General features: G+C 44.8%; 1 protein-coding gene across 1 annotated transcript in view; it reads left to right on the plus strand.

Moving 5' to 3' along the window:
- itpr2 (inositol 1,4,5-trisphosphate receptor, type 2) overlaps positions 1 to 24,647 on the plus strand; it is a 159,517-nt gene that overhangs the window by 15,903 nt on the left and 118,967 nt on the right. The window contains exons 2-10 of the mRNA XM_056281998.1: positions 7,289 to 7,359; positions 12,684 to 12,802; positions 12,886 to 12,972; positions 14,036 to 14,194; positions 15,033 to 15,131; positions 17,797 to 17,880; positions 19,861 to 20,007; positions 23,107 to 23,202; positions 23,455 to 23,505. Of these exons, the coding sequence (XP_056137973.1) occupies positions 7,289 to 7,359; positions 12,684 to 12,802; positions 12,886 to 12,972; positions 14,036 to 14,194; positions 15,033 to 15,131; positions 17,797 to 17,880; positions 19,861 to 20,007; positions 23,107 to 23,202; positions 23,455 to 23,505 (913 nt within the window). The remainder of the gene's footprint in view (positions 1 to 7,288; positions 7,360 to 12,683; positions 12,803 to 12,885; positions 12,973 to 14,035; positions 14,195 to 15,032; positions 15,132 to 17,796; positions 17,881 to 19,860; positions 20,008 to 23,106; positions 23,203 to 23,454; positions 23,506 to 24,647) is intronic.

The following is a 24,647-nucleotide window of genomic DNA, read 5'->3' on the forward strand; positions in this document are numbered from 1 at the left end:
GCACAACAGCCAATAAAAACTTTATACTTATAGCACAGCAGCCAATAGACACGTTATACTTATAGCACAACAGCCAATAGAAACCATATACTTATAGCACAGCAGCCAATAGAAACTTTATACTTACAACACGGGAGCCAATAAAAACTTTATAATTATAGCACAGCAGCCAATAGACACGTTATACTTATAGCACAGCAGCCAATAGAAACCATATACTTATAGCACAGCAGCCAATAGAAACTTTATACTTACAACACAGGAGCCAATAAAAACTTTATAATTATAGCACAGCAGCAAATAAAAACTTTATACTTATAGCACAGCAGTCAATAAAAACTTTATACTTATAGCACAGCAGCCAATAAAAACTTTATACTTATAGCACAGCAGCCAATAAAAACTTTATACTTATAGCACAGCAGCCAATAGACACGTTATACTTATAGCACAACAGCCAATAGAAACCATATACTTATAGCGCAGCAGCCAATAAAAACTTTATACGTATAGCACAGCAGCAGATAGAAACTTTATACTTACAACACAGGAGCCAATAAAAACTTTATACTTATAGCACATCGGCCAATAGAAACTTTATACTTATAGCACAGCAGCCAATAGAAACTTTATACTTATATCACAGGAGCCAATAGAAACTTTATACTTATAGCACAGGAGCCAATAGAAACTTTATACTTATAGCACAGGAGCCAATAGAAACTGTATACTTATATCACAGGAGCCAATAGAAACTTTATACTTATAGCACAGGAGCCAATAGAAACTTTATACTTATATCACAGGAGCCAATAGAAACTTTATACTTATATCACAGGAGCCAATAGAAACTTTATACTTATAGCACAGGAGCCAATAGAAACTTTATGCATATAGCACAACAGCCAATAAAAACTTTATACTTGTATCACAGGAGCCAATAGAAACTTTATACTTATGGCACAACAGCCAATAGAAACTTTATACTTATATCACAGGAGCCAATAGAAACTTTATGCTTATAGCACAGCAGCCAATAGAAACTTTATATTTATAGCACAGGAGCCAAGAAAGCACAGCTCCGTGTTAAACAGTTTGTTCATGGTTCATTCAACAAGCTTCTTAGACGAAGGACTTGTCGATGCATGTGTTTGTGTGTGTGTGTGAGGGTGAGTGAGTGAGTGAGTGAGTGAGTGAGTGAGTGAGTGAGTGAGTGAACATGTATATGCACCTTCAAAGAAAGGTCTTAATTCCAAGAAATGAGCCCAGCAGGAAAGGTCGTATGGTTTAACATGTTGTGCTCTTTCAGCAGAGAGCTTCATTTACGTGATTGATTAAATTGATTAAACTTTTTAAATTGATTAAATTTTTAAGATTGATTAAAGTTGGTTGAACTTGGATTAAAATGTTCCTTTTTAAAGACCCCTTTTAAAGAAAAAAACCCCACTAAATAATAAAAAGTTTTATATTATATATTTGACAAATATAATGTAGGCTGATTTAATGATTTCTTGGACCACAGTGTCATTTCCTCTGTAAAATCTCCCTCATCATTGCTAATGCAACAGATTCTTTGCAAATGAAACTTTGAAAGTGAAAAGCTTCATGTATCTGTTGAAATTATATAACCCTTTTTATTTTTAAAATTGAAATATAAAAAAGGCTTCAAAAAGGTTTCAGACCATTTCACTTTTTGCACACTGTGTTGTAGATTCAATTTTAAATAGATAAAATTGCCATTTTTGCCCATCAATCTACACTCAATAACCCATAATGACCCATAGTCAAAACTGTTTTATATATTTTTTTAAATTGATTAAAAATCAAAAACTGAAATCTCTCTTTTACGTAAGTATTCAGACCCTTTGCCGTGACACTGAAAATTGTGGTCAGGTGCATTCTGTTTTCTTTAATTATCCTTGAGGTGTGTCTGGAACTTGATTGGAGGCCACTTGTGGCAAATTGAATTGATTGGACATAGTTTAGAAAGGCACACACTTGTGTATATAAGGTACCACAATTCCCACTGCATGTCAGTCCAAAAACCAAGCCAAGGAACTCACTGTAGACCTCAACAATAAAATTGTGGCGAGGCATCGATCAGGGCAAGGGTTTTAAACAATTTCTTAAGCTTTGGGTGTTCCCAGGGGCACAGTGGCCTCAATAATTGTGAAATGGAAGAAGTTTTGAGCCACCAGGACTCTTCCCAAGGTTGGTTGTCCGGCCAAACTGAGTAACTGGATAAGAAGGGGCTTTGTCAGGAAGGGGGCCAAGAACCAATCAGTCTTAACAGAACTTCGGAAGTCTCAGCACCACTCCGTCAATAGGGACTTTATGGTAGAGTGGCTAGCTAAACTGAAAACACTCATGAGTGAAAGGGATATGACAGTCCGCTTAGAGATTGCCAAATGGCATTTAAAGGACTCTGAGAGCATGAGGGGAAATATTCTGTGGTCTGATGAGACAAAAATGGAACTCTTTGGGTAGAGTTCCAAGCACGACGTCTGGTGAACTCCAGACACTGCTCATCACCTGGCTAACACCATCCCTATGGTGAAGCATGGTGGTGGCAGTGTCATGCTATGGGACAAGTTGGGACAGGTCTCGGACTGCCCTTGGGTGGCCCAGACCTAAACCCCATAGAATATCTGTGGAAAGAACTGAAGATGGCAGTTCAGATGTTTCCCATCCATTCTGATGGAGCTTGAGAAGATCTCCCATCCATTCTGATGGAGCTTGAGAAGATCTCCCATCCATTCAGATGGAGCTTGAGAAGATCTCCCATCCATTCTGATGGAGCTTGAGAAGATCTCCCATCCATTCTGATGGAGCTTGAGAAGATCTCCCATCCATTCTGATGGAGCTTGAGAAGATCTGCCAACTCCAAGAATCCAGGTGTGCAAAGCTTGTAGAGACTTACTCAAGTAGACTCAAAGCTGTAATTGCTATCAAAGGGCTTCTACAAAGTACTGAATTAAGGGTCTGAATACTTTCAGTTTTTGATTTTTAATAAATTTGCAAATATTTCTAAACATGTTTCCACTTTGTCGTTATGGGTTATTGAGTGTAGATTGATGGGCAAAATGACAATTTTATCCATTTAAAATTAAATCTGCACCACAAAGTGTGCAAAAAGTGAAGGGGACTGAATACTTTCTGAAGCCAATGTATATCACAAAAAAACCCAAAAGATTTCGCAATGTTCTTCCCTCACCATGTCGTTCAGCCCTAATCTGATTCTGGATGCTGCAACAGGCAAATTATCCCTGGTATCACTTTGGTTTATCCAACTATCTGTTAGTGTAGACCACAAGATTGAGCAGGCCACACCATGCTGGGCCACCAAGAAGACATCACAGCAGCTTTTCATCTAATGAGCTTGGTTCAGCTGAGGCCAGAGCATCATCATTTCACATAATCGTGAAGGATATGATGTGAAGAAGAGCCTGCACACCTCATCTGGTTGTCATGTCAGCTGCAATGCTCGTCTCACTGGTTGCTGAGGCCAGGAGCTTTATTTGAAAGACATTTCCTTTTTCTTTTTTTTTTAATTTACAACTTGGGTCTTATTTCTGTAGACCCTGACCGCAGGATAAGCGGTTTGGATAATGGATGGATAATGGATGGATTGATGACATTGTTCAAATCAGTTACGATATTTTACACACTGACATTAGTGTGGAGATCTCAGACACAGGACCACTGCTTTGCAATGGGGCCATGGGATACGATCATCAGAAGCATGTTTCAGCAAGTCCCATTGCACCGAGTTCCCAAACTTTTCCATGCCAAGGCCCCCAAACAGCTTCTGTCCCTTTCGCCAGATGTCTTTAAAAACCCATCGACAGTGCTATGGCAAATGTTAAAAAAAAAGATTAGATTCCATATTGCTGTTATAAGTGTTGCCAGGCGTGTGTGTGTGTGTGTGTGTGAGAGACAGACAGACAGACAGACAGACAGCATACTAGTGGGAGGGCTGGGCTTGGTGGCTCTTACAGTTATATGTTGTTTAATCTTTTACTAATGATTGGATTTTATTTAAAAAATGTATTTTTTTTTTTTTTTAGTATTTTATCTCATCCCTCCAATTTGCTGAGGCCCCCCTGTTGCCCCCGGCTGCCTCCACTTTGAAAACCACTGAACCACATATTTGAAACTGTAAATGAAAATGCAAGTTAAATCATTACATCCATCCATCCATCCTGCGCTCAGGGTTGCGGGGATGCTGGAGCCTATCCCAGCAGTCATTGGGCGGCAGGCGGGGAGACACCCTGGACAGGCCGCCAGGCCATCACAGTGCCCACACACACACACACACACCTAGGGACAATCTAGTACGGCCGATTCACCTGACCTACATGTCTTTGGACTGTGGGAGGAAACCGGAGCACCCGGAGGAAACCCACACAGACACGGGGAGAACATGCAAACTCCACACAGAGGACGACCCGGGACGACCCCCAAGGTTGGACTATCCTGGGGCTCGAACCCAAGACCCTCTTGCTGTGAGGCAACTGTGCTAACCCTTGCGTCACCTAGTAATACCTCCCAATACGTATAGGCGTAGGCTGATATGCCTGCAAGGGCAACCAGGAGGTTGCTCAGCAATGCAACTGATCATTGAAAATGAACTTGATGAACGTTCAATTTGTGTTTTCACTGCCACTTTAAAATCTGTGGTTTCGATAATTGTGTTAAATTGGACTTGATGAAACATGTCTCGCTTGCCTTCTGATGCCCCATAAAACAGTGCTGTAAAGCTGTGTGCAGCAATGTTCCAGTGTGCAAGATCGCTACAGTGAAGCCAGTGAGGAAAATAATGTATTCACTGATCTGCATGATGGTAAAAACCACAAAAACAAGACCCAGGTTGTGAAAAAGTACAATTACCCTTTAACTTGTTCTTGTGTTCCCTTTAACTTGTTCCTATTATGTTCCCTTTAACTTGTTCTTATTATGTTCCCTTTAACTTGTTCTTGTTTCCTTTAACTTGTTCTTATTATGTTCCCTTTAGCTTGTTCCTATTATGTTCCCTTTAACTTGTTCTTGTGTTCCCTTTAACTTTTTCTTACGTTTCCTTTAACTTGTTCCTATTATGTTCCTTTTAACTTGTTCCTATTATGTCCCCTTTACCATGTTCTTGTGTTCCCTTTAACTTGTTCCTATTATGTTTCCTTTAACTTGTTCTTGTGTTCCCTTTAACTTGTTCTTATTATGTTCCTTTTAACTTGCTCTTGTGTTCCCTTTAACTTGTTCTTATTATGTTCCTTTTAACTTGTTCTTGAGTTCCCTTTAACTTGTTCCTATTATGTTCCCTTTAACTTGTTCTTGTGTTCCCTTTAGCTTGTTCCTATTATGTTCCCTTTAACTTGTTCTTGTGTTCCCTTTAACTTTTTCTTACGTTTCCTTTAACTTGTTCTTATTATGTTCCTTTTAACTTGTTCCTATTATGTCCCCTTTAACTTGTTCTTGTGTTCCCTTTAACTTGTTCCTATTATGTTCCCTTTAACTTGTTCTTGTGTTCCCTTTAACTTTTTCTTACGTTTCCTTTAACTTGTTCTTATTATGTTCCTTTTAAGTTGTTCTTGTGTTCCTTTTAACTTGCTCTTGGGTTTCCTTTAACTTGTTCTTATTATGTTCCTTTTAACTTGTTCTTGTGTTCCCTTTAACTTGTTCCTATTATGTTTCCTTTAACTTGTTCTTGTGTTCCCTTTAACTTGTTCTTGTGTTCCTTTTAACTTGTTCCTATTATGTTTCCTTTAACTTGTTCTTATTATGTTCCCTTTAACTTGTTCCTATTATGTTTCCTTTAACTTGTTCTTGTTTCCTTTAAATTGTTCTTGTTCCTTTTAACTTGTTCCTATTATGTTTACTTTAACTTGTTCTTGTGTTCCCTTTAACTTGTTCTTATTATGTTCCTTTTAACTTGTTCTTGTGTTCCTTTTAACTTGTTCTTGTGTTCCTTTTAACTTGTTCTTGTGTTCCATTTAACTTGTTCTTGTGTTTCCTTTAACTTGTTCTTGTGTTCCTTTTAACTTGTTCCTATTATGTTTCCTTTAACTTGTTCTTGTGTTTCCTTTAACTTGTTCTTGTGTTCCTTTTAACTTGTTCCTATTATGTTTCCTTTAACTTGTTCTTGTGTTCCCTTTAACTTGTTCCTATTATGTTTCCTTTAACTTGTTCTTGTGTTCCCTTTAACTTGTTCCTATTATGTTTCCTTTAACTTGTTCTTGTGTTCCCTTTAACTTGTTCTTATTATGTTCCTTTTAACTTGTTCTTGTGTTCCTTTTAACTTGCTCTTGTGTTCCCTTTAACTTGTTCCTATTATGTTTCCTTTAACTTGTTCTTGTGTTCTCTTTAACTTGTTCTTATTATGTTCCTTTTAACTTGTTCTTGTGTTCCCTTTAACTTGTTCCTATTATGTTTCCTTTAACTTGTTCTTGTGTTTCCTTTAACTTGTTCTTATTATGTTCCTTTTAACTTGTTCTTGTGTTTCCTTTAACTTGTTCTTATTATGTTCCTTTTAACTTGTTCTTTTTTTGGTAACTTTAATTTTTAATGGCTGTATTGCAAATTACAAATATTCACAGTTTCATAGCAAATATAATAATACAGACAACTAAACAATGATAATAATAATAACCGTTTAACTTGTTCTTGTGTTTCCTTTAACTTGTTCTTATTATGTGCCCTTTAACTTGTTCTTGTGTTCCCTTTAACTTGTTCCTATTATGTTCTGTTTAACTTGTTCCTATTATGTTCCCTTTAACTTGTTCTTATTATGTTTCCTTTAACTTGTTCTTGTTTCCTTTAACTTGTTCATATTATGTTCCTTTTAACTTGTTCTTGTGTTCCCTTTAACTTGTTCCTATTATGTTTCCTTTAACTTTTTCTTATTATGTTCCTTTAACTTGTTCCTATTATGTTCCCTTTAACTTGTTCTTATTATGTTTCCTTTAACTTGTTCTTGTGTTCCTTTTGACTTGTTCTTATTATGTTCCCTTTAACTTGTTCTTATGTTCCCTTTAACTTGTTCTTATTACGTTCCCTTTAACTTGTCTTGTGTTCCTTTAACTTGCTCTTGTGGTCCCAGCTTGACTGCTGCGGTCAGGCGTCTGTTCACATGGTGCACATCCTTATTTTCATGTTTACTAATACACACTGACTGTTGAAATTGTATGTTAAGTGCAGTAAATGCATGTCGAGGCTTAACTAATTTGCAGCTTCATTAATGCACACAAGTAACATAAAGTGTGTAACTGCTTCCTGTTTTATTCTTTCTTTTCAGGCTTGTTGATGACAGGTGTGTAGTCCAGCCTGAAGCTGGAGACCTTGCTAACCCGCCCAAAAAATTCAGGGGTGAGTGGGCTAATGATACTGACTCAAGGTTACACACACACACACACACACACACACACACACACACACACACACACACACACACACACACACACACACACACACACACACACACACACACACACATACACTTTTTGAAACTTGCAAGGCTGAGGAGCCTGTCAGCGTTCTGTGTATTTCTACCCACATGACGTGGTTTTATTATGTATTTTTACCCACGTGACGTGGTTTTATTATGTATTTTTACCCACATGACGTGGTTGTATTATGTATTTTTACCCACATGACGTGGTTGTATTATGTATTTTTACCCACATGACGTGGTTTATTATGTATTTTTACCCAAAGGACGTGGTTTTATTGTGCATTTTTACCCACATGACGTGGTTGTATTATGTATTTTTACCCACATGACGTGGTTTATTATGTATTTTTACCCACATGGCGTGGTTTTATTCTGTATTTTTACCGACTTTACGTGGTTGTATTGTGTATTTTCAATTCAATTCAATTTTATTGTCATTAAAAACAATGTGCAGGCACATGTTAAAAATGAACTGAGGGCTGTGGCTTCACCAAACAGTGCAAGACAGACACAGACAAACACAGCAAACACAGTATAAGATATACACACATGAAGACCAAAAGCTAAAGATAAGTTAAAAAAGAGCTGGAGTACAAAATATTTAAAAATATCTACAGACATTCAGTGGGTAGCCAGGATCAGGTGGGCAACAGCTTGTGGAAAGAAGCTGTTTTTGAGCCTCCTCCCAGAGCGCAGGGGGGAGAACAGTCCATGGTTGGGGTGGGTGAGATCTCTGCTGATGCTCAGACCCCTTCGAAGGCAGTGTTTGTGATAAATGTCTTTTATGGCTGGGAGTTGGGTACCGGTGATATGCTGGGCCGCCTTGATGATCCGCTGCAGAGCTTTCTGGTCTACTGAGGTGCAGTTGCCGTACCACACTGAGATGCAGATGGTCAGGATGCTCTCTATGGTGCAGTGGTAGAAGTTGGTGAGAGTTTTGGGGGGTAGACGGGCGCTCCTCAGCCTCCTCAGGAAATGCAGGCGTTGTTGGGCCTTTTTCACAAGGGCCAGGGTGTTTAATGTCCACGAAAGGTCCTCACTGATGTGGACTCCAAAGAATTTTACCCACATGACGTGGTTGAGGTGGGTTCAAACTCTTCTACCATGGTGCGAATGGGAGGAGTAATGGGGTAGGGGTAATTCTGAAGGAAGAGTATGTCAAGAGCGTGCTGGAGGTGAAGAGAGTGTCAGACAGAGTGATGAGTATGAAGCTGGAAATCGAAGGTGTATTGCTGAATGTTATCAGCGCATATGCCCCGCAAGTTGGTTGTGAGATGGATGAAAAAGAAGAATTCTGGAGTGAGTTGGAGGACGTGGTGGAGAGGGTACCCAGGGAGGAGAGAGTGGTGATTGGAGTGGACTTCAATAGACATGTGGGTGAAGGGAACAGAGGTGATGAGGAGGTGATGGGAAGTTATGGAGTCAAGGAGAGAAATGTGGAAGGACAGATGGTGGTCGATTTTTCAAAAAGGATGGAAATGGCTGTGGTGAATACATAGTTCAAGAAGAGGGAGGAACACAAGGTGACATACAAGAGTGGAGGAAAGTGCACACAGGTGGACTAGATCTTATGTAGAAGGCGCGATCTGAAAGTGATTGGAGACTGCAAGGTGGTGACGGGAGAACGTAGCTAGGCAGCATCAGATGGTGGTCTGTAGGATGACTTTGGAGACCAAGAAGAGGAAGCGAGTGAAGACACAGTCGAAGATCAAATGGTGGAAGTTGAAGAAGGAAGACTGTTGTGTGGAGTTCAGGGAGGAGTTAAGACAGGCACTGGGTGGTAGTGAAGAGTTGCCAGATGGCTGGAAAACCACTGCAGAAATAGTGAGGGAGACAGCTAGGAAGGTACTTGGTGTGTCATCAGGACAGAGGAAGGAAGACAAGGAGCCTTGGTGGTGGAATGAGGAAGTACAGCGAAGTATACAGAGGAAAAGGTTGGCAAAGAAGAAGTGGAATAGTCAGAGGGATGAAGAAAGTAGACAGTAGTACAAGGAGATGTAGCGTAAAGCAAAGAGAGAGGTGGCAAAGGCAAAGGAAAAGGCGTATGGTGAGTTGTATGACAGATTAGACACTAAGGAAGGAGAAAAGGACTTGTACCGATTGGCTAGACAGAGGGACCAAGCTGCAAAGGATGTGCAGCAAGTTAGGGCGATCAAGGATAGAGATGGAAATGTGCTGACAAGCGAGGAGAGTGTGCTAAGAAGGTGGAAGGAATACTTGGAGGGGCTGATGAATGAAGAAAATGAGAGAGAAGGTTGGATGATGTGGGGATAGTGAATCAGGAAGTGCAGTGGATTAACAAGGAGGAAGTGAGGGCAGCTATGAAGAGGATGAGGAGTGGAAAGGCAGGTGGTCCTGATGACATACCTGTGGAGGCATGGAGGTGTTTAGGAGAGATGGCAGTGGAGTTTTTAACTAGATTGTTTAACACAATCCTGGAAAGTGAGAGGATGCCTGAGGAGTGGAGAAGAAGCATGCTGCTACTGATTTTCAAGAACAAGGGTGATGTGCAGAACTGTAGCAACTACAGAGGTATAAAGTTGATCAGCCACAGCATGAAGATATGGGAAAGAGTAATAGAAGCTAGGTTAAGAGGAGAAGTGATGATCAGCGAGCAGCAGTATGGTTTCATGCCACGAAAGAGCACCACAGATGTGATGTTTGCTTTGAGAATGTTGATGGAGAAGTATAGAGAAGGCCAGAAAGAGTTGCATTGTGTCTTTGTAGATTTAGAGAAAGCATATGACAGGGTGCCGGGAGAGGAGGTGTGGTATTGTATGAGGAAGTCAGGAGTTGCAGAGAAGTATGTAGGAGTGGTGCAGGATATGTATGAGGGAAGTGGGACAATGGTGAGATGTGTGGTTGGAATGACAGATGGGTTCAAGGTGGAGGTGGGATTACATCAAGGATCGGCTCTGAGCCCTTTCTTGTTTGCAAAGGTGATGGACAGGTTGACAGACAAGATCAGGCAGGAGTCTCTATGGACGATGATGTTCGCGGAGGACATTGTGATCTGTAGTGAGAGTAGGGTGCAGGTTGAGGAGAGCCTGGAGAGGTGGAGGTATGCACTGGAGAGAAGAGGAATGAAAGTCAGTAGGAGCAAGATGGAATACCTATGCGTGAATGAGAGAGAGGACAGTGGAATGGTCAGGATGCAAGGAGTAGAGGTGACAAAGGTGTATAAGTTTAAATACTTGGGGTCAGCTGTCCAAAGAAACGGGGAGTGCAGAAGAGAGGTGAAGAAGAGAGTGCAGGCAGGGTGGAGTGGGTGGAGAAGAGAGTGCAGGCAGGGTGGAGTGGGTGGAGAAGAGAGTGCAGGCAGGGTGGAGTGGGTGGAGAAGAGAGTGCAGGCAGGGTGGAGTGGGTGGAGAAGAGAGTGCAGGCAGGGTGGAGTGGATGGAGAAGAGAGTGCAGGCAGGGTGGAGTAGGTGGAGAAGAGTGTCAGGAGTGATTTGTGACAGAAGGGTACCAGCAAGAGTTAAAGGGAAGGTTTACAAGATGGTAGTGAGACCAGCTATGTTATATGGTTTGGAGACAGTGGCACTGACGAAAAGACAGGAGCTGGAGGAGGAGCTGGAGGTGGCAGAGTTGAAGATGCTAAGATTTTCACTGGGAGTAACGAAGAAGGACAGGATTAGGAATGATTGTATTAGAGGGACAGCTCAAGTTGGATGGTTTGGAAACAAAGCAAGAGAGGCAAGATTGAGATGGTGTGGACATGTGTGGAGGAGAGATGCTGGGTATATTGGGAGAAGGATACTGAATATGGAGCTGCCAGAGAAGAGGAGAAGAGGAAGGCCAAAGAGGAGGTTTATGGATGTGGTGAGGAAGGACATGCAGGTGGCTGGTGTGACAGAGGAAGACAGGAAGAGATGGAAACGGATGATCCGCTGTGGCGACCCCTAACAGGAGCAGCCGAAAGTAGTAGTAATAGACATGGTTTTATTATGTATTTTTACCCACATGACGTAGTTGTATTAAGTATTTTTACCCACTTGACGTAGTTGTATTATGTATTTTTACCCACATGACATGGTTTATTATGTATTTTTACCCACATGACGTGGTTGTATTAAGTATTTTTACCCACATGACGTGGCTTATTATGTAATTTTACCCACATGACGTGGTTTTATTCTGTATTTTTACCCACATGACGTGGTTTTATTCTGTATTTTTACCCACATGACGTGGTTTATTATGTATTTTTGCGTGTCTTTAACTTGCTCACTCACTGTGGTAAAACAAACATTGACGTTAAGGCTGAAGTCCGTGATTTGCCTGTTCTGTCCCCTCCCTCTGGCAGTGACAGCTGAACAGGGTGTAGCAGTCAGTGTTGCTGGTGTGCTGTCAGCTCACAAGTCAACATTTCCCACTCTTGTTAAGATGGTCGCCTCATACCGCAGCAGTATAATGTATGACAAGCCACAGCAAACACCACGGGAACACTGTTCCACTGTAACATTTCTTTTTTTTTTATTTTCCTCCTTTTTTCTCCCCCATTGTATCCAGCCAATTACCCCACTCTTCCGAGCCGTCCTGGTCTCTGCTCCACCCCCTCTGCTGATCCGGGGAGGGCTGCTGCCTACCACATGTCTCCTCCCATACATGTGGAGTCACCAGCCGCTTCTTTTCACCTGACAGTGAGGAGTTTCACCAGGAGGACGTAGCACATGAGAGGATCACGCTTTCCCCCTCTCCCCCAAACAGGTGCCCCGACTGACCAGAGGAGGCACTAGTGCAGTGACCAGGACATAAACCCACATCCGGCTTCCCACCTGCAGACACGGCCAGTTGTGTCTGTAGGGATGTCTGACCAAGCCGGAGGTAACACAGGGATTCGAATTGGCGATCCCCATGTTGCAAGGCAACGGAATAGACTGCCATGCTATGCGGACGCCCATTCCACTGTAATATTGATTGTACAATTGGTAGAGTACCTGTCCAACAGAAGCACTGCCACATCGTCATCGTGTTTGAATTCTTTCCCTACTTGAGTAGGAATACATTTACCAGTGTTCGTCCTGTCTGATCAAACATGTCGACATTGGCGTGTATATAGAGCTAGTCTCCAACCATGGTAAAGATGTCAGTTAGCATTATATCACCAAACTCCATGGTCCAGAGAGATAAAATAACTGGTTACTGATGGAGAAACATCCTGTATTTCAGCTTTAAGCAAGCTGTTTCACTCTGAGAAATGACTTTTGTGAAGCTAAACGTGTCTCTCCCTCTCCAGACTGCCTCTTCAAGGTGTGTCCCATGAACAGGTACTCGGCCCAGAAGCAGTTCTGGAAGGCAAAACAAGGAAAACAAGGGAACAACAATGCACAGGGAGACCTGTTCAAGAAGTTACAGGTAGAAATGACTGTCTTGCAGGGCTCCTAACATATTCCTCAGCTGCATTCGAATGGCTTGCAAATGTGTGATTCGTTTCCCAGCATGCAGCAGAGCTGGAGCAGAAGCAGAATGAGTCAGAAAACAAGAAGCTTCTGGGAGAAGTTGTCAAATACAGTAATGTCATCCAGGTACAACCCCGTCTATAGCACACACTTGTGCCGCTGGCTTGTTTTGAGACTGAGACTTTGTGCTTTAATGTTTACCAGGGTTTTGTCTCTGTCCTCCGTTGCCAAATATTATTCAGTGGTTAAAGCGACATAGTTGTTGTTAGGTACAGTATAATAAATGCATTTTTGCAAATTTAACTGCTATAGTATTTTTGTGTGTGGTCAAACACTGTTTTATTTGTTGTCATTTGACCCTTGTTGATGGGTTTGACTAGCGCTTACAGGGTGTCTTCAGGGTGTGTTGAATGTCGCTGTTTCGACAACTTAAAGCCCTTAGTAAACACGGCTCTGTGAAGGAGCAGTGCGATGTGAGGCCGATCATACAGCAGTGACATAACGTGTGGCCTTTTGTCTGATGGTGAGACCTGCTGCCTGTTTTGTGTCGTGTCACTCACAGTTCTACAGATGGGAATAAATCGAACGTCATTAGGAGACCAGGGCGTCTGGGTAGCGTGGCGGTCTGTTTCGTTGCCTACCAACATGGGGATCACCAGTTCGAATCCCCGTGTTACCCCCGGCTTGGTCGGGCGTCCCTACTGACACAATTGGCAGTGTCTGTGGGTGGGAAGCTGGATGTGGGTATGTGTCCTGGTCACACTGCACTAGCGCCTCCTCTGGTCGGTCGGGGCGCCTGTTCAGGGGGGGAAGGGGAACTGGGACTGGGGGGAATAGCGTCCCCCTGGTGAAACTCCTCACTGTCAGGTGAAAAGAAGCTGCTGGTGACTTCACATGTATCAGAGGAGGCATGTGGTAGTCTGCAGCCCTCCCCTGATCAACAGAGGGGGTGGAGCAGAGACCGGGACGGCTCGGAAGAGTGGGGTAATTGGCTGGGTACAGTTGGGGGGGAAAAGGGGGAAAATGTAAACAAACAAACAAAAAGGAATTAGTAGACCAGTTTGAAATTGGCAAAACATTTGGAGATGTGCAGCAATAGCCCAAACAAAAACCATAGTGTTCCTTTCCAAGGTGACTTGCTGGAAAGCGATGTTGCTATGATGAATGTGGTGTCATTCTTCCGCCTCAGCTGCTTCACATAAAGAGTAACAAGTACCTGACGGTGAACAAGCGTCTCCCTGCCTTGCTGGAGAAGAATGCGATGCGGGTTTCTCTCGACCCCGCTGGGAATGAGGGATCCTGGTTCTACATTCAGCCCTTCTGGAAGCTGCGTAGCGAAGGCGATAACGTAAGTATCCTCTTACCTGTCATCCCATTTCCCTGACAGGAGTAGCCCAACTTGACACTCATTCTTTCACAAATACACCCGTTTAGTTCGGGCGGTAGCCTTTATTCATTTGTCTCATAGGCCGACAGTTTCACGTGTTTCCTGTTCAAATAACTCGTGTGATTTTGTTCCTCCTCCCTTCGCTGTAGCATCCTATGGTTGAAGGTATTGCCTTTGATTGTGCATGTTGTTTGTGTATTTTCAGGCTGACACAGAATATCTTCTGAAAGCATGGGCTCACCAACCTCTTTACTGCATGTAGACTTTTCTGTCCAGTGTAGAAGTCTCCATGCAGCTGGTCTTGTCTATTTTACCTAATGTTACTTGGTCATAGTGTGAAAGAGCTGTTGATGTACAGTTAGAGCAGTACTGCAGGTGGAATGGACAACCCTTTATTTGTGTGGCTGCTTCATCTGAAACACAGAATACGTGTGGTCAAGTGTTCAGTGTAGCTGGTAAAGAGCATGGATTTAAGGACTGACAGCATATCAGGTTGCATATGTGCCAGCTGCTACATCACTGCATTTTACATTTATTCACCTCTTCTGAATGACCCCTTGTGCCTTAAACACGTCAAGCACTTCCTCATGTGCATACCGTTTGTCTGTTTGCCCCAGCATACCACCATTACACATCCAACACCTGGGACATGTTTTCAGGCCTTACACAAATCCCTTGCATGGGTTTAGCCTGGCTTGCTATTTTAGATGTAAAAAGATTGTTGGGTTTTCAGCCAGTGTTACAGCGACCTGGGCCTTTTTCTCCTGTGAGAAGACCACTGTCTCCTCTCGTGTTGCAGGTGGTGGTTGGAGACAAGGTGGTACTGATGCCGGTGAACGCAGGGCAGCCTCTTCACGCCAGCAATATAGAACTACTGGACAACCGTGGCTGCAAGGAGGTGGGGCTCCCTCATTATAGAGGATAAATCTGTGTTTTTACTGGGGCGTCCGGGTGGTGTGGCGGTCTATTCCCTCCCAACATGGCGATCTCTGATTCAAATCCCCGTTTTACCTCCGGCTTCGTCAGATGTCCCTACAGACACAACTGGCTGTGTCTGTAGGTGAGAAGCCGGATGTGGGTGTGTGTCCTGGTTGCCGCGCTAGCGCCTCCCCTGGTCGGTCGGGGCACCTGTTTGGGGAGGGAGGTGGAACTGGAGGGAATAGCGTGACCCTCTCACATGCTACATCCCCCTGGTGAAACTCCTCACTGTCAGGTGAAAAGAAGCGGCTGGTGACTCCACATGTATGGGAGGAGGCATGTGGTAGTCTGCAGCCCTCCCCGGGTCGGTAGAGGGGGTGGAGCAGAGACCGGGACGGCTCGGCTCGGAAGAGTGGGGTAATTGGCCGAGTACAAGTCGGAGAAAAAGGGTGAACCCCCCCCCCCCCAAAAAAAATAAAAATCTGTGTTTTTACGGCCTGGGTCTTATTCTTTGTAATTTTTGCCATGGTGCGTGTTGGTTATGGTGCTGGTGTGACTTACTGGCTTCGTCGTGGACATTCTGCACATGGGACCGCTGCTGGAGACATCTTTACAACAACGTCCTGTGCAGCATCAGAAGACGAGTGTTAGACATGTTTCAGCAAGTGCAGTTTAACTCAGTTATCTAAACCACAAATTTTAAAAAGGAAGTGAAAGTAAAAGTTGAGAGTTATCACCCGAAAGGTCCATTATTATCATGATCCCTTGCATTACTGGTGTTAGTAACCATTAATAACCTACCTGGCTAGTGCAACTGAAAAGGCATAGAAAACAGGAAGTGATGTACATTGCCTAAGGCGTTGTGTTGTGGTTGTTGTAAAGTGATGTCCAGCAGTGGTCCGCTATCCAAAATCTTCAAACTGAAGTCTGAGTAAAACGACATCATAGCCGATATGCACCATGCCGAAACCCTATGAGACCCTTGTTGCATCGTTCAAGCCCTTCTATTAGCACAGGGGTGTGGACTTTGTAGTGAGTCAATAACATGTGCTGTGTAGTGAGTCCATAACATGTGCTGTGTAGTGAGTCCGTAACATGTGCTGTGTAGCGAGTCAGTAACATGTGCTGTGTAGCGAGTCAATAACATGTGCTGTGTAGCGAGTCCATAACATGTGCTGTGTAGCGAGTCAGTAACATGTGCTGTGTAGCGAGTCCGTAACCTGTGCTGTGTAGTGAGTCAATAACATGTGCTGTGTAGTGAGTCAATAACATGTGCTGTGTAGTGAGTCCATAACATGTGCTGTGTAGCGAGTCCGTAACCTGTGCTGTGTAGTGAGTCCATAACATGTGCTGTGTAGTGAGTCAATAACATGTGCTGTGTAGCGAGTCAATAACATGTGCTGTGTAGTGAGTCAGTAACATGTGCTGTGTAGCGAGTCAGTAACATGTGTTGTGTAGTGAGTCAATAACATGTGCTGTGTAGTGAGTCCATAACATGTGCTGTGTAGTGAGTCCACAACATGTGCTGTGTAGCGAGTCCATAACATGTGCTGTGTAGCGAGTCCATAACATGTGCTGTGTAGCGAGTCCATAACATGTGCTGTGTAGCGAGTCCACAACATGTGCTGTGTAGCGAGTCAGTAACATGTGCTGTGTAGTGAGTCCACAACATGTGCTGTGTAGTGAGTCCATAACATGTGCTGTGTAGTGAGTCCATAACATGTGCTGTGTAGCGAGTCCACAACATGTGCTGTGTAGCGAGTCCACAACATGTGCTGTGTAGCGAGTCCATAACATGTGCTGTGTAGTGAGTCCATAACATGTGCTGTGTAGTGAGTCCATAACATGTGCTGTGTAGCGAGTCCATAACATGGGCTGTGTAGTGAGTCCATAACATGTGCTGTGTAGCGTGTCCATAACATGTGCTGTGTAGCGAGTCCACAACATGTGCTGTGTAGCGAGTCCATAACATGTGCTGTGTAGCGAGTCCACAACATGTGCTGTGTAGCGAGTCCATAACATGTGCTGTGTAGTGAGTCCATAACATGTGCTGTGTAGTGAGTCCATAACATGTGCTGTGTAGCGAGTCCACAACATGTGCTGTGTAGTGAGTCCATAACATGTGCTGTGTAGTGAGTCCATAACATGTGCTGTGTAGGGAGTCCACAACATGTGCTGTGTAGCGAGTCCACAACATGTGCTGTGTAGCGAGTCCATAACATGTGCTGTGTAGCGAGTCCATAACATGTGCTGTGTAGCGAGTCCATAACATGTGCTGTGTAGTGAGTCCATAACATGTGCTGTGTAGCGAGTCCATAACATGTGCTGTGTAGTGAGTCCATAACCTGTGCTGTGTAGTGAGTCCATAACATGTGCTGTGTAGCGAGTCCATAACATGTGCTGTGTAGGGAGTCCACAACATGTGCTGTGTAGCGAGTCCGTAACCTGTGCTGTGTAGCGAGTCCATAACCTGTGCTGTGTAGTGAGTCCATAACATGTGCTGTGTAGCGAGTCCATAACATGTGCTGTGTAGGGAGTCCACAACATGTGCTGTGTAGCGAGTCCGTAACCTGTGCTGTGTGGTTAAAAGCTTTAACCATCTTGTGTCTGCTCTTTTTCCTCCACCTTGTGTGGTCGGCGTGCAGGTGAACGCCGTCAGCTGTAACACCAGCTGGAAGGTCACCTTATTCATGAAGTTCAGTGACTACAGAGAGGATGTACTGAAGGGGGTACGTGGCTCTTCATCACTGCTGCTTCTATAGATTTCTAAAAAAAAAAGAATGATGCAGGTTTCTTGTTGCTCTTATGTTTTGGATATGTAATGTACAGTGTCTTTTTTACATTTACATTGCTTTACTTCAAGAAGAGTGCCTACACATGTACATTTCCATGTATATTTACATACACACTTGTAACATAGGTATATATTTGTACATACTTCCATAAACAGCTACATATAAAATGTGACACAAGCAGTTAAAAATGGAGCTCTGTTGTTGCTCTGTGTAGGTGGATTGTCCCGGTACAGAATCAACAGGAGCCAAATATCTTCAGATATCTTAACATATCTTCAGATATCATCACCGTTGTATTTTTGTAGCGTCAGCCTCGCTAAGTACAAAGGAAAAAAAAATCTGCTTTTTGGTCCAAGACCAACTTCAAAGTTGGAGGATATGCATCTTTCCAACCTAGAAGAATACACTTCTGTTGGGCGTCCGGGTGGCGTGGCGGTCTATTCCGTTGCCTACCACATGTGGGTCACCGGTTCGAATCCCCGTGTTACCTCCGGTTTGGACAGGCGTCCCTACCGACACAATTGGTCGTGTCTGTGGGTGGGAAGCCGGATGTGGGTATGTGTCCTGGTCGCTGCACTAGCACCTCCTCTGGTCGGTCAGGGCGCCTGTTCAGGGGAGGAAGGGGAACTGGGACTGGGGGGAATAGCGTGATCCTCCCACACGTTACGTCCCCCTGGTGAAACTCCTCACTGTCAGGTGAAAAGAAGCGGCTGGTGACTCCACATGTATGAGAGGAGACATGTGGAGTCTGCAGCCCTCCTCGGATCAGCAGAGGGGGCGGAGCAAGAGACCGGGACGGCTCGGAAGAGTGGGGTCGGATACAACTGGGGACAAATAGGGGGGAAAAAAATCCAAAAGAGAATACACTTCTTAGCAGAGTATGGGATACGATGCATCTGGGAAATGTTTTTTTGCGTGTGTGTGTGTGTGTGTGTGTGTGTGTGTATGGGTGTGTGTGTGATGTGTGTATGGGTGTGTGTGTGGTGTGTGTATGGGTGTGTGTGTGTGTGTTTGTGTGTGTATGGGTGTGTGTGTGTGTGGGTGTGTGTGTGGTGTGTGTATGGGTGTGTGTGTGTGTGTTTGTGTGTGTATGGGTGTGTGTGTGTGTGTGATGTGTGTATGGGTGTGTGTGTGTGTTTGTGTGTGTATGGGTGTGTGTGTGTGTTTGTGTGTGTATGGGTGTGTGTGTGTGTGGGTGTGCGTGTGTATGGGCATGTGTGTATGGGTGTGTGTGTGGTGTGTGTATGGGTGTGTGTGCGTGTGTGTATGGGTGTGTGTATGTGTATGGGTGTGTGTGTGGTGTGTGTATGGGTGTGTGTGCGTGTGTGTATGGGTGTGTGTGTGTGTATGGGTGTGTGTGTGATGTGTGTATGGGTGTGTGTGTGTTTGTGTGTGTATGGGTGTGTGTGTGTGTGTGGGTGTGTGTGTGTATGGGTGTGCGTGTGTATGGGCATGTGTGTATGGGTGTGTGTGTGTGTATGGGTGTGTGTGTGGTGTGTGTGTGCGTGTGTGTATGGGTGTGTGTGTGTGTATGGGTGTGTGTGTGGTGTGTGTATGGGTGTGTGTGCGTGTGTGTATGGGTGTGTGTATGTGTATGGGTGTGTGTGTGTTTGTGTGTGTATGGGTGTGTGTGTGTGTGGGTGTGTGTGTGTATGGGTGTGCGTGTGTATGGGCGTGTGTGTATGGGTGTGTGTGTGTGTATGGGTGTGTGTGTGGTGTGTGTATGGGTGTGTGTGTGGTGTGTGTATGGGTGTGTGTGCGTGTGTGTATGGGTGTGTGTGCGTGTGTGTATGGGTGTGTGTATGTGTATGGGTGTGTGTGTGTGTGGGTGTGTGTGTATGGGTGTGTGTATGGGTGTGTGTATGTGTATGGGTGTGTGTTTGTGTGTGTGCATCTGTGTGTGTTCCCTGTCAGGGTGATGTGGTTCGGCTGTTCCACGCTGAGCAGGAGAAGTTTCTAACCTGTGACGAGTACAAGAAGCAGCAGCACGTCTTTCTCAGGACCACGCTGAGGCAGTCCGCCACCTCGGCCACCAGCTCCAACGCCCTGTGGGAAATAGAGGTGAGTAGCACGCCCCCTAGAGGAGCCACATGCACCGCGCTGCACACAACTCACAGAACACAACTGGACCAGAGACAAGTCAGCTGGACTGTTGAGTGTTATGAACGTGAAGTCTCAAAAAGTTCAGCAGGAACACACATCCACACAACACAGGGAGATGGATGCAGACCCACACAGGTAGAGAACAACACTATCCACCCACAACATGGAGTGAACACACACGTAGAGAACAACACTATCCACCCACAACATGGAGTGAACACACATGTAGAGAACAACACTATCCACCCACAACATGGAGTGAACACACATGTAGAGAACAACACTATACACCCACAACATGGAGTGAACACACACGTAGAGAACAACACTATCCACCCACAACATGGAGTGAACACACATGTAGAGAACAACACTATACACCCACAACATGGAGTGAACACACACGTAGAGAACAACACTACCCACCCACAACATGGAGTGAACACACACGTAGAGAACAATACTATCCACCCACAACATGGAGTGAACACACATGTAGAGAACAACGCTATCCACCCACAACATGGAGTGAACACACACGTAGAGAACAACACTATCCACCCACAACATGGAGTGAACACACACGTAGAGAACAACGCTATCCACCCACAACATGGAGTGAACACACATGTAGAGAACAACGCTATCCACCCACAACATGGAGTGAACACACATGTAGAGAACAACACTATCCACCCACAACATGGAGTGAACACACATGTAGAGAACAACACTATCCACCCACAACATGGAGTGAACACACATGTAGAGAACAACACTATCCACCCACAACATGGAGTGAACACACATGTAGAGAACAACACTATCCACCCACAACATGGAGTGAACACACATGTAGAGAACAACACTATACACCCACAACATGGAGTGAACACACACGTAGAGAACAACACTATCCACCCACAACATGGAGTGAACACACATGCAGAGAACAACGCTATCCACCCACAACATGGAGTGAACACACATGTAGAGAACAACACTATACACCCACAACATGGAGTGAACACACACGTAGAGAACAACACTATCCACCCACAACATGGAGTGAACACACACGTAGAGAACAACGCTACACACCCACAACATGGAGTGAACACACACGTAGAGAACAACGCTATCCACCCACAACATGGAGTGAACACACACGTAGAGAACAACGCTATCCACCCACAACATGGAGTGAACACACACGTAGAGAACAACGCTATCCACCCACAACATGGAGTGAACACACATGTAGAGAACAACGCTACACACCCACAACATGGAGTGAACACACACGTAGAGAACAACACTATCCACCCACAACATGGAGTGAACACACACGTAGAGAACAACACTATCCACCCACAACATGGAGTGAACACACACGTAGAGAACAACACTATCCACCCACAACATGGAGTGAACACACACGTAGAGAACAACACTATCCACCCACAACATGGAGTGAACACACATGTAGAGAACAACACTACACACCCACAACATGGAGTGAACACACACGTAGAGAACAACACTATCCACCCACAACATGGAGTGAACACACACGTAGAGAACAACACTACACACCCACAACATGGAGTGAACACACATGTAGAGAACAACACTATCCACCCACAACATGGAGTGAACACACTTGTAGAGAACAACACTATCCACCCACAACATGGAGTGAACACACATGTAGAGAACAACACTACACACCCACAACATGGAGTGAACACACACGTAGAGAACAACACTATCCACCCACAACATGGAGTGAACACACATGTAGAGAACAACACTACACACCCACAACATGGAGTGAACACACACGTAGAGAACAACACTATCCACCCACAACATGGAGTGAACACACATGTAGAGAACAACACTACACACCCACAACATGGAGTGAACGCACATGTAGAGAACAACACTATCCACCCACAACATGGAGTGAACACACATGTAGAGAACAACACTATCCACCCACAACATGGAGTGAACACACACGTAGAGAACAACACTATCCACCCACAACATGGAGTGAACACACATGTAGAGAACAACACTACACACCCACAACATGGAGTGAACACACACGTAGAGAACAACACTATCCACCCACAACATGGAGTGAACACACACGTAGAGAACAACACTATCCACCCACAACATGGAGTGAACACACACGTAGAGAACAACACTATCCACCCACAACATGGAGTGAACACACACGTAGAGAACAACACTACACACCCACAACATGGAGTGAACACACACGTAGAGAACAACCCTACACACCCACAACATGGAGTGAACACACATGTAGAGAACAACGCTATCCACCCACAACATGGAGTGAACACACATGTAGAGAACAACACTATCCACCCACAACATGGAGTGAACACACATGTAGAGAACAACACTACACACCCACAACATGGAGTGAACACACACGTAGAGAACAACACTACCCACCCACAACATGGAGTGAACACACACGTAGAGAACAACACTACACACCCACAACATGGAGTGAACACACATGTAGAGAACAACACTACACACCCACAACATGGAGTGAACACACACGTAGAGAACAACACTACACACCCACAACATGGAGTGAACACACACGTAGAGAACAACACTACACACCCACAACATGGAGTGAACACACACGTAGAGAACAACACTACCCACCCACAGGGGCACCTGTTCAGGGGGGAGGGAGAACTGGGGGAATAGCGTGATCCACGTACTACGTCCCCCTGGTGAAACTCCTCACTGTCAGGTGGAAAGAAGCGGCTGGTGACTCCACATGTATGGGAGGAGGCATGTGGTAGTCTGCAGCCCTCCCCGGATCAGCAGATGGGGTGGAGCAGAGACTGGGACGGCTCGCAAGAGTGGGGTAGTTGGCCGGGTACAACTGGAGAGAAAAAGGGGGGGAAATCCATAAAAAAAAAGAAGAAAAGTATCAGCAAGTCTTCATACGTTATGTCAGAATGTCTCAGTCGTGGTTGTGTGTCTGTTCGGCAGGTTGTGCATTATGACCCGTGCAGAGGAGGCGCTGGCCAGTGGAACAGCCTCTTCCGCTTCAAACACCTTGCTACAGGGAACTACTTGGCTGCTGAGGTAGATGCTCCTCTCTTTCCTCTACCGACCTTTTTCTGGACAGTTACAGCATGCTGAGCATGGTGGGGGCAGTTTACTTGGTAAACTGTAGATGGCAGTATTTCCACTGATATCACGCCTGGCTCCTCCATCCAGCAGAGGTGTTCATGAAACAGTAGATTTGATTGCCTAAGGTATCTGGAAGTGAAACCATTTCTATATTGTTTAGCATCGAGGCCTCAACAGTTCACTGACCAATCCGTTCCCCTGTAGGTGAACCCTCTTTTCAAAAATGACAGTGTGGAAACTAAAACGAAGGGAGAGGTGAGTCGATACACCAAGCACAACACAATCTGACACACGTTCTCTGCAGTGTCTAACATCTTTCTGGGCAGATGTGTGTCTTTTCTAATATCCTGTCGGATGTTTATGATTCATGTCATCTGCTGCTTGGAGCAATGAAAATGGTTGTGGAGTTTTACACCAGAGCTGAGGTGAATGCCAGTCGCCTGATGGACTCGCATGTTGTCAAGAGAGAGGCGGGAGGATCCGGGGAGCAACAGGGGGTTTAAACATGCAGCTGAAAGTTTATCTCTGCAGCGTCTGCAATGTCTGTGCCCAGCTTCAGGCCCCTTTCTCCTTCTGCTTCAGTTACGCAATCCTACCCGTTCCATCTCACTCACAAACTACGATTGCACACACACACACACACACACACACACACACACACACACACACACACACACACACACACACACACACTTGCGCACATGCACAGTCTGCCAGACTCTCTCAGCTCTGCATCTATATGCAGACATTTTTCTCGGTTCTTCGCTACCTTCCACATTTGTATTCTGCCACTGTGAGGAACGCACACAAACTCCTCTCAGACTCACACATTTTTGCTTGCACATGCTGGCTCTCAGACAGTCAGGGGGCTCCTTACATAACGTCTGGGTGAGTGTGTGTGTGTGTGTATGTGTTTGGGGGGAGGGGGGTGAGAGGGGAGGCAGGAGAAGGAGGGGAGTCAGACGTGCTGTCTGCTCCACTCGCCGATGCTAAGCCTGTGAGGTGACTCACCGCAGGAGCTGAGATGAGAGGAGAGTGAGAAGCAAGACTGGCTGAAGCACAGAGGCTTCCCGTTGCCATGCAGGGAACATTGGGTGAAGTTAACTTGTGACCTGCTGGCGTTGCCATGCAGGGAACATTGGGGGAAGTTAACTTGTGCCTTGCTGGCGTTGCCATGCAGGGAACATTGGGTGAAGTTAACTTGTGACCTGCTGGCGTTGCCATGCAGAGAACATTGGGGAAGTTAACTTGTGCCTTGCTGGCGTTGCCATGCAGAGAACATTGGGGAAGTTAACTTGTGACCTGCTGGCGTTGCCATGCAGGGAACATTGGGGAAGTTAACTTGTGACCTGCTGGTGTTGCCATGCAGGGAACATTGGGTGAAGTTAACTTGTGAC

The sequence above is a fragment of the Lampris incognitus genome, chromosome 6 (genome assembly GCF_029633865.1).
Source record: "Lampris incognitus isolate fLamInc1 chromosome 6, fLamInc1.hap2, whole genome shotgun sequence".
NCBI classification, from domain to species: domain Eukaryota; kingdom Metazoa; phylum Chordata; class Actinopteri; order Lampriformes; family Lampridae; genus Lampris; species Lampris incognitus.